A 10,486-nucleotide genomic window follows, 5' to 3' on the forward strand; every position below is an offset into this window, starting at 1 on the left:
TCCATTCCTCCTAACTTATGGGGCAGAAGTTGTTCTACCAATTGAACACTACGAGCCGACTCTTCATATAATGCTGTATAACGAGGAAGCAAATTGGGAGTTCATGCGCCTGGCACTGGATTCACTCCCAGAACGTAGGGGCAATGCAGCCCTACGCCATGAAGTCTACCGCCTGAGGATGACAAGGGCATATAACAAAAGGGTACACAGGCATCCACTCAAAGTGGGAGACTTTGTACTACGGAAGATGGAAGCAGTCGGTAGGGCCAATGAGTTAGGCAAATAAACTCCCAACTGGAAGGTACCCTACCGAATCTATGAAGAGGTTAGGGACGACACCTACCGCCTGGAAACACCAAACGGTCGACCCCTGCCTAGAACTGGAATGTAGATAATTTGAAGAAGTATTATTTTTGAATGATGTAATTGCCGAGAGCTACTAATAAAACTTGCAAATTTGCTACATTTATATATGTTATAAACAGAGGGGCAAGCCGCCTGCTCAAATAGCAGACGGCTACTCTCCATTTTTTACCAACTGAGGGGCACGCCGACTGGTCAAGCAGACGGCTACTCTCCATGATCAGCCCAGGCACCTAGCCTCCTGATCATGCTCTGAATTTTAAACTAATACGACCTGTCCCAACATCATAGCAAGCGTCCGGCGACATCCTTCAGGATGAGATTCGTCGCAGAGAACAACTCCCTTTTGGGTGGAATAATGCTCTATAAACTAAGTACACGACACCTAAACGGTTGTCCCCAAGGACAACCACGTAGCCGTTTTGAGACAAGGATAACTCTAACACTAACAAGAAAGTGCTAGCAGTTAACATTCGAGTCGGATGACCACCTGTATTACTTGGGATAAGTACAGGGGGTACCTTTTGAGTTAATAGCCAACAAAAATTGGCGAATCAAGGGGATCAGCCGGCCTCCGCCGCTTGGTACCTCTACTACTCAAGAAGGAGTGACGGCGACTGAGTAAACCCAAGGTTAACTCATGCTCACTCTCTCATACTTAGTATGGAATCTAAAAAGTTCGAGAGTCGACTGTTTTTTGGCAAACAGGAACTCTCAAACCAATACTCCTACTAGGTGAACACCCTTTGAGTAAATAGCCAAGCAACACTTGACGAATCAAGGGGACCATCCGGCCTCCGTCGCCTGGTTACTCTACTACTCAAACAAAAGAGGCGGCGTTTGGTAAACCCGCGTGGGTAACCAGTCGTTCCCCCAGGTATGGAACCAAAAAGTTCGAGAGTCGACTGTTTTTTGGCAAACAGGGGCCCTAGAACACTATTCCTACTTGATCAAACTAGAATTACATGTGGTTATATCCATAGACACAATTAATTCAAATAGGCGGCTCGATAACAAGCAGCCTGCTCCCTTCAAACTTGGTAAAGAAATCAAAACAGAAAACAGGCGTCCAACCACCTAGGTAACGCCCAAACAAAGAATCCGACCTAAGTTAAGGCAAGCTTAATATAGTTGAACTAATCGGCACCAAGCCACTACGACTAATAAGGCGGCCCATAAATATTAATTTACAAAGCAAAGGTTAGAAGACCTAATGTATTGAAAATGCGTTGGGGTCCGACTGGGTTCATGGCCGACTAGTCGTCAATTTTGGAACAAAGACAACAAGTCGCCCAGGGGCATAAGCAGTCGGCACCATGAGTAGTCGGCACCTGATAAACCTCCATCCTAGCCTACTATACATCGCAAAAATTTTATCAAAATTTTATCATTTCAAGACAAACAAATAACAAGCTAATACAGTCGGTGTAGCATTCAAGCGGATATCAAGGATCCTCTATACTTGACAAAATAAGCATAAACAAGATGGAGAATCATTGATCAAAGATGACCGAATAGTCGCCAAATTAATATTAACAGCCGACCATAAAAACCGGCAAAATAGTCATAAACCCTGGCCCTCTGGCCGGGTAAAGATGATACAAGAACAAACGGCACACAGGCCGGTGAAAAGTTTGAAGAATAAAAAGATCTAAAAATTAGGAGGGGCTTCGATCTCAACTGCCGGCTGATCGAGCTTAATTATGGGCGCTTGATCCTTCAAGGCATCCTCTTTGTTTGGCTCGTTTTCAGGGGCAGTATCCTTAGAAGCATCCGCCTCCGTTGGCTGGTCTGCCATCTCCTCTTCCTCCTCGTCTGCGCTGGAGCTGGCCGCCTCCTCCTCTCTTTCATCCTCTTCAACCGCCTGCTGCATGATTTTTCTATTGTACTCTTCAGTATAGGCGGTGAACTTGGAATCCCATTGGGCATAGTCAGATTTTGGGAAGAGGGTCGACCAGGTCATCTTCATAATATTGGCTGAGTCCTCCATCATGGCCTGAGCTAAAGCCAGCTTCTCGGTCTCAGCCTTGGCCTTAAGCTCTTGAGTGATGGCAGCCTCCTGCTTCTCTAAGCGCTCCTTAACCTTATCTAAAGACTTCTGGAGACCTTCAGCTTTATGGGCAATATTCTTAAGTGGCTGCAATATGTCCCGGAGGCTTTTAACCGTCTTCTCCAGCTCTTGGTTCTGTTTTTTAGCCGCCTCCAACTCGTCTTTGATCTCCGAAGTGGCAGCCGCCTGATAATAAAGAATATCAGTTGTCAAAAGTTCATTTTGGGCAATTTGAAACATTGCCTTGTCAAAGTCAGAGGCGGCCATGGCTTTGGCAGCTTTTACCTCTTTGTTTTTGGCACTAATTGGCCTACGGAGGCCGTGTACACGAAGCATAGTCTGAAAAAGAACAACAGGCGTCAGATTTGCAAAAAATAGGCGGCAGGCAAAGTCACTCAACATTTCAAAAATGCTAAGTCTACCGCGGAGAGGAGACCCATGATTCCGTCAAGGTCAAGGGTTCCGACTCCCCTGAACGCATCCCTCTCCTCTAGAGGGATGGCTTTCACCATAGACTTGGCCATTTGGACCAAGTCTGGTTCTTGATGGCCACCTGTATTTAGAAACAAAAAGTTAGAACAAAAGAAAAATATCGAAGAAAGAAATTAAACAAGGGCGGAGGGAGCCGGTTATACCTCTTGGAGGCCGGCTGTCCCTTGGGACTTGCGCCCCTTTATCCCCACTTTGTGGGGGTGCGCGACTGTTTTTCAACTGCCTGCTTCCTGGAGGGGCCAGACGTACTCCCAGCTGTCTGTTTCCGAACCTTTGTGTCCGGGTGCTGGGAGGAAGAGGATTTGGATGAGCCCGCCTGCAAAAACACAGAAAGTTAATACTGGCAAAAAGAGGATTTCAAGGAAAAACTCGAAAGATCAGAACTCACATTGGGCGCCTCCTTGGCAGGAGAATCAGATGATGGCCGCTTAAGGCTCATAATGGAGGTCCGCAGAAGGGCGGCCGCCTTCTTGGATGCGGAAATATGGTCCATAGCTTTGGCTGCAAATAGGCATATCAAAGAGTTAGAAAAGCTTAAAATAAATCAAATGATGCATATAGAAGCATAAGGGGCCGGCTACCTCTGGGGGCCCGACTGCTTAGGCCACAGGCAGCTTAAAAATACTCGTCGTAAAACCATTTAAATTTGGGGACGCAGTTCAAAGGCACCTACTCCCGTACCCTGGTAGTAGAGTTGGCCCTAATCTCTACTTTGAAGAGTCCTCGGTCAAGGATCTCTTCCCTTGCTTGACGAGGAATAGGCGGCATGCTAGGGCTTCCTACAAGAAGAGGCGGATCCTTATTCCACCTGTTGTATCGCTTGTTCAGAAGTTTATTGGGACTGGTTACGAGGAAAAAAGTGTTTCTCCAATCTTTCCACTTATTTTCCTTCCCCCTAGTTATCAAATAGCCCTTGTGGCTTGTTATTTGGTACCAGCCGGTACCTCTCGCTTTGGGGGTCTGGGTTAAATAATTCATACGGGTGAACGCCTCGAAATTGGGGTCCACCCCATGCATTTCACATCCGGCTACATAGCCAAGGATGTTGAACCAAGAATTTGGAGCTAACTGCCAAAGCCCTACCTCGTACCCATCGAGGATTTGTTGAACTGCCGGATGCAGGGGAAATCGGAGTCCAGCCACTACACGAAAAGAGCAAATTGGCAACGGTTCAAACCCCCCCAAAGGCAACGGTTTTGAACCGTTGCGTATTTGAGGGTTGCCAAATCCCAAAATAATTGGCAACGGTTCAAAACCGTTGCCAACTCAAGCAATTGGAAACGGTTAACCGTTGTCATTGACCATGACGCCCTTTTTTTTTTTTTGTTTTTAAAAATAATTGGCAACGGTTAACCGTTGTCAATTGCTTGAGTTGGCAACGGTTAACCGTTGCCAAAGAGAATGGCGCGCTTTTTTTTTTTTAAAAATATTGGCAACGGTTATTGACCTGTATCCTTTTTTTTTTTTTGGCTACACTAATATTGACCTGTTTTTTTTTTTTTTTGCTGCAATATTATTAATATTATAATATTAATATTAATAATAATAATTATAATTATTATTATTATAATATCAATAATAATAATAATAATTATTAATATTATAATAGTAATAATATTAATAATTATTATGATAATAGTATCAATAATTAGTATTATTAATAACAAAACATAAATAATTAATAATAACAATCGCAAGAGATGATATAAATTAGAAAAATGTTTCATGTATAGTACATAATTAGTGAGTTAAGGCTAGGATTGATGAAGAGATGATATAGTACAAAAATGTTTCACGATATTTACAAATTAAATGTGATGTAGGTCGCCAACATCTCCCGAATTACATGGAGTTCCTCGCTCGTGTATGGCTGTCCCGTTTGCCCCTTGCAAAGAATACACAAAACGTGAGTTAGTAGAAGTGAATTAATAATAATTGGGGTTAGTTACATGTGACTAATGCTTGAGATTACAAGAAAAGAGCAAGTAAGAGGTTTTGGGACGCAATTTCAACCAAAATGGCTCAAGTAAGGCCATTTTGGCTACTATGATGCCTATTTTCTATAATTCTTGTCTATTGAACTCATAACTAGTTAAAACATGTCATAATCACTTAGTTATAGGTGCCTAATGCTTGAGATTACAAGAAAAGAGCAAGTAAGTGGTTTTGGGACGCAACTTCAACCAAAATGGCATACCTCTTCAAGCTGACATGTGTCTGTACAATGACTCATCACTATGTCATACATGAATCTCATCACGTATAGGCCACAATCAACTCCGTTTTCCTGTTGTGCGCACTAGCATGAGGAAAAAAGCACATGAATCAAAATGCATAGCAAATAAGCAACATCTTAAGCATTGTAAAGTAAGAAAATCACAACATCATGGGTGAATTACCTTGGGTGCTTTCCATGTAGGACCTCGAGGAGATCGAGGATTTATCTTCTTCATGGTACTACAAAAAATCAAAGTAATAAGTTCAAATTTGACTAGTATAATCAATACATATGAGTTAAGATATGAAAATGAATAACAAGAAGTGAAACAAACTAGATGCTTACTTTTGCAGTAATGGACCTCACGAGGCGCTTTCTTACTTGAGGTAACCGAGCAGAATCAAAGTAGAAGATTGTGTTACTGGAAACACAAATCACAAGTAGGGTCCAATGATAACTACACACGAGACAAACAAATCAATAGTTAGCCTATGTTTGCTCCTGGAGTGCTCTGCATGCATGATAACACAATGTTAATCAAAAACCAAACGAAAAATACCACTAAACTGAATAATACAAATTGAGTACCGGTTGAATTACCTCATGGATATTTGAATGAGGGAAATGTTAAGCATTGCACCACTTAGAAATTCCTTCACATCTTCTTTGAATAGCCATGCTGTTGCATCATCATCATAGTGGAACATTTCCTTAGGAAGTTAGATTTGGATGGGGCTGTCATTAGGCAACACGCAAACACGGTTGTGCAAATAAGCTAACTCCTGAGATAGCGATTGAAGCACCGTGTCTTCAACTAATGGAGTAGCTTGCGTAGTTGAACCTCGTGAAGGGCTCTTCATCGACGCTTTTCAACTCACCGAGCCATGTTCACTCCTGTTCTTTGACCCCTCCACCCTCTTCTTTGGAGTTTGGCTTTTTTTCGATGGCTAATAAGAAAAATCACACAAATGGTTAGAAAAGATTTCCATCCAACTCTTGCGAAGAAAAGATTAAATTGTGAAATCTAAATCTTAATTACCTGGTTCATCAACCGTATCCAAGAAGATGTCCATTGCACAAAACTACCTTTTGCTGCCCAGAGTGTAGTGAACTCATCCTCCTCCACGGGCAGAGGTATTAAGATGTCCTCGAACCCGTGAACCACAGAATGGATCCCGACAGAATAATGCTCAGGCAAAAGAGGTCGAAGATGGACCGTACCTTGTTCGGCCGGTTGTGCACTACCATAGGCAACAACATTCAAAGGTCCATCATATGATTCGCCCGGGTGAAGAAGTTCACAATGGGTCTCTTCCTGCACCAATTAGGAAGATACTTCATTTAAATATTCATAACTAAGTATCTTAGGTGTAATATAGGAGTTAATTCAAGCATTGAGCTAAAATCATGAAAAATGGGCAAGTTAGAACTCATTTAGGCCATTTTGAACCGTAAATACTCTAAATGAACCTAAAACTTGTAAATTTGCTTTTTTTATATTGTTTCAAGCCATAAATATTCATAACTAAGTATCTTAGGTGTAATCTAGGAGTTAATTCAAGCATTGAGCTAAAATCATGAAAAATGGGCAAGTTAGAACTCATTTAGGCCATTTTGAACCGTAAATACTCTAAATGAACCTAAAACTTGTAAATTTGATTTTTTTATATTGTTTCAAGCCATAAATATTCATAACTAAGTATCTTAGGTGTAATCTAGGAGTTAATTCAAGCATTGAGCTAAAATCATGAAAAATGGGCAAGTTAGAACTCATTTAGGCCATTTTGAACCGTAAATACTCTAAATGAACCTAAAACTTGTGAAATTGGTTTTTTTATGTTGTTTCAAGCCATAAATATTCATAACTAAGTATCTTAGGTGTAATATAGGAGTTAATTCAAGCATTAAGCTAAAATCATGAAAAATGGGCAAGTTAGAACTCATTTAGGCCATGTTGAACCGTAAATACTCTAAATGAACCTAAAACTTTTAAATTTGCTTTTTTTATATTGTTTCAAGCCATAAATATTCATAACTAAGTATATTAGGTGTAATATAGGAGTTAATTCAAGCATTGAGCTAAAATCATGAAAAATGGGCAAGTTAGAACTCATTTTGCCCATTTTGAACCGTAAACACTTTAAATGAACCTAAAACTTGTGAAATTGCGTTTTTTATGTTGTTTCAAGCCATAAATATTCATAACTAAGTATCTTAGGTGTAATATTTGAGTTAATTCAAGCATTGAGCTAAAATCATGAAAAATGGGCAAGTTAGAACTCATTTTGCCCATTTTGAACCGTAAACACTTTAAATGAACCTAAAACTTGTGAAATTGCTTTTTTTATGTTGTTTCAAGCCATAAATATTCATAACTAAGTATCTTAGGTGCAAAAAAAAAGAAAAAAAAAACCAAAACGAGTGCAAAAAAAAAAAAAAAAAAAAACTGGGCGGGAAGGTCAGCGTGTGCACAGCGAGGAGGCTGCACAGCTGCTGTAGTGCAGCTGCAGCCTCCTCGCGTGATACCCAATGAGAAAGAGAATGAGAAGGAGAAGGAGAAAGAGAAGGAGAAGGAGAAGAAAGAGAAGGAGGACGAGGAGAAGGAGAAGTAGGAGGAGAATGAGGAGAAGGAGAAGGAGAAAGAGAAGGAGAAGGAGAAGAAAGAGAAGGAGGAGGAGGAGGAGAAGGAGAAGGAGAAGGAAGAGAAAACAACAACAATAGATCACATCAACAAAGCAACACCAACAACACAACACAGCGAAGAAACACCATTTCATAACACAATCCAAAAACCAATATCATTATCCAAACAAGTAAGTAAAAAATCACCTGTAGAATAGGAAAGTGATGAGGTGTCGGAGTATCAAGCCCCCTTGAGTTCGCATGTGAAGGAGTACCAATCTGCAATAGTGTATTGATAGTGAAACATTAATTAGAACCGCACCCACGTAACTCAACATATCAAAATTTATAGAGTTGAATTCTAATCATGTACCTCCTCGCGTGCATTTATCTCCTGTTCTCCTTCTCTTCGTGGGTGGCTACTTGAGTCGGCCGGTGTTGTCGAGGAAAAGGGCAAGGTCGGCAAATTCATTTGCTTCACCCATGCATTGAACTCTTCGCGCATCTCATTGCGCACTTGTTCTTTAATTGATGCCACTGTGGCATCGAAGTTCTGTGGCGAGTTCACACTTGCTCGGGATCTTCCAGATTTGGTATATTTGGGACCCATTACCTTCTCCCATCCTAGCAAGCTCCCCTTAGCACCTAATACCCGTCCCGGATGGTAGGGCTTTCCCATAGCCAAGGTGAAGGGGTCCTTCACTACCGTCGGGACGAGCTTGCCTTCAACAAGCTCTCCAGTGTACTCAAGCTGTAGCAAAAACAAAATGGCAACATGAGGTAAGTGTTTATATAAAGTGATATACATGCAAATTAATAATGTAGTTCACTAGTTCATAGTTGCTTACTAGCTTATCTGTCATTTCTTTGGTTTCCGGAGCCTTGATGGACCATTTTCCGGTTTTCTTGTCCCGCGAATGCATAGAGCAAAAGAAATCCCAAGCACGACTCACCAAAGTACTGGTCATGGAGTTAGACGGCGCTGTGGAGGACCCTAGAAGCGCAGTGGGGTATACTCCTTCACTCACCCACGTATCCCTCCATTCATCATACGTCATTGCTCCCATATGATGGTGGTATTGCTTTTGCAATGCATTCTTGGAATTCTGCTCCCTCATTTCCTACATAAAAAGACATGTTAGTTTCATTTCTAATAAAAAAGACGATAAATTACAACACAATTTTCATCAGAGTTCTTTAAACTTACAATTTCTTCTCTTTTACATTTTTGAAGAACGAAAGCTTCCCAATCATCCTTCGATATGCTAGGCCATATTTGCCATGGGAGTTTCTCTTCATCGATGACATCATCATCACTGCCACCTCCTTTCTTGTTCTTTGGTTTCCTCACAAGTTTCTTTGTGATAAACCGACGAACTAAGTTACACTTGAAGCTTCTGAATCTTGCTGCAAGTAAGGATTCAAACACCCTTTGCATGGCGTACTCATTTGGAATGTTAAATAGACTCTGCAAGCGCAAATAACAAACATTATTAGTTTGCCCATAACATAACAATAAATTGAAATTGTTTATAGATAATGTGGATTCCATAAAACTTACCCTGATATCATTCCAAAACGTGTCAATCAAGCCTGTAGGTACGTCGCTCATACGAAGCGTAATGGGGACTTTGCGCACACAAATCCCAACTTGACCAGCATACTGACGACGCCATTTACCTTGAGGGTTGCCCTACCCTGTCATATTCCAAGACCATAGGACTGACAGGTTTCTTGAAAGCTGTCGTCGGACCCCTCTGCTTTTTCTTCGCTGGTGCCTGCACCCCCCTCCACTTTGATCCTCACGAAACGGCTCCATAATGGCATTATCGATTGGAGGCGCTTGTTCAGCTGCAATTTCAAACTTATCTATCATTCTCTCCAATACATCTTGCGCCTGATCTTCTGGCTCACCCAAATCAGGTTCCTTGTTCACATCATACAGCTGGTCCCCATCATTAGATGAATCATCATCATTAGATTCAACATCCTCAACTCGAACACGGTATTGATCGTCCACCATTAGATGTTAAAACCTGTCATTACAAACATAACACGTTATTAGCTGCTGAATTGTAAGGTAAACTTATAATCATATATAAATTGCTGAATTATAATACAAATAAACATAGAAAATGGTGATGCAAGTTACTTTATTCATTTAAAAGAATATAAGAAAAATGGGCAAGTAATTCAACACTTTCATTCATTTTCACCTAAAATGTGATTTTTTAATTCTTTCTACGCCTGCAATTCAAACTAACAAAAATTATACAGTACCTCAATCTAATATTCCTTCATCGTGGTCTGATCTCATGTAATTAGCTTGGTCGTCTATCTCATTTGGCACAACAGGTCTAGGAACAGTGAAAGGTGCCGAGTCATCAAAGGCATCATATTCTTCCTCATCCTCGACATCTTCAACGCCAAGGATTCTTCTTTTGCCGGCTAGCACAATAGACCATTTTGAGTCGGCAGGGTCAGATACGTAAAACACCTGCTTAGCTTGAGATGCAAGGATGAATGGTTCCGCACTATCATTCAGGTTGCCAAGATCTACAAGAGTAAAGTCATCAAATTTGACGTTACGCATGATATTATCAACCCACTTACACCGGAAAAGAGCAATCGTGAAGTCACAATAATCAAGCTCCCATATTTCTTGAATTCGACTGTAGTATGACAACTCTGCATCAACGGGTGATTTATCCTTAGCTCTTGCAAACTCCCTTGATGATGCC

General features: G+C 41.1%; 2 protein-coding genes across 2 annotated transcripts; both read right to left on the bottom strand.

Annotated features, from left to right (window-relative positions):
- Positions 1-2,014: 2,014 nt before the first annotated feature.
- LOC110682697 lies at positions 2,015-6,196 on the bottom strand. The gene is made up of 6 exons (XM_021859025.1): positions 6,163-6,196; positions 3,294-3,406; positions 3,155-3,221; positions 2,836-2,966; positions 2,699-2,752; positions 2,015-2,599 (listed from the first exon to the last, which is right to left on the bottom strand). Exons 1-6 carry the CDS (start codon positions 6,194-6,196, stop codon positions 2,015-2,017), a joined length of 984 nt encoding a protein of 327 aa, XP_021714717.1.
- Positions 6,197-7,778: 1,582 nt separating this feature from the next.
- On the bottom strand, positions 7,779-8,434 carry LOC110682686. The gene is made up of 2 exons (XM_021859016.1): positions 8,119-8,434; positions 7,779-8,024 (listed from the first exon to the last, which is right to left on the bottom strand). Exons 1-2 carry the CDS (start codon positions 8,422-8,424, stop codon positions 7,851-7,853), a joined length of 480 nt encoding a protein of 159 aa, XP_021714708.1. The 5' UTR covers positions 8,425-8,434; the 3' UTR covers positions 7,779-7,850.
- Between the last annotated feature and the right edge of the window lie 2,052 nt (positions 8,435-10,486).

Source organism: Chenopodium quinoa, unplaced genomic scaffold, assembly GCF_001683475.1.
Source record: "Chenopodium quinoa cultivar QQ74 unplaced genomic scaffold, ASM168347v1, whole genome shotgun sequence".
In the NCBI taxonomy this organism is placed as follows: domain Eukaryota; kingdom Viridiplantae; phylum Streptophyta; class Magnoliopsida; order Caryophyllales; family Amaranthaceae; genus Chenopodium; species Chenopodium quinoa.

Bases quoted from the DNA above. Each gene is read 5' to 3' on its own strand.
- LOC110682686 (XM_021859016.1), bottom strand. From the start codon at position 8,424: ATGGGAAAGCCCTACCATCCGGGACGGGTATTAGGTGCTAAGGGGAGC. The intron at 8,025-8,118 runs GTACATGATTAG...ACACTATTGCAG, and splicing joins AGATAAATGCACGCGAGGAG to ATTGGTACTCCTTCACATGC.
- LOC110682697 (XM_021859025.1), bottom strand. From the start codon at position 6,196: ATGGACATCTTCTTGGATACGGTTGATGAACCAG. The intron at 3,407-6,162 runs GTAATTAAGATT...GCCTATTTGCAG, and splicing joins GGATACGGTTGATGAACCAG to CCAAAGCTATGGACCATATT. The intron at 2,967-3,154 runs GTACGTCTGGCC...TTCTAAATACAG, and splicing joins TCGGAAACAGACAGCTGGGA to GTGGCCATCAAGAACCAGAC.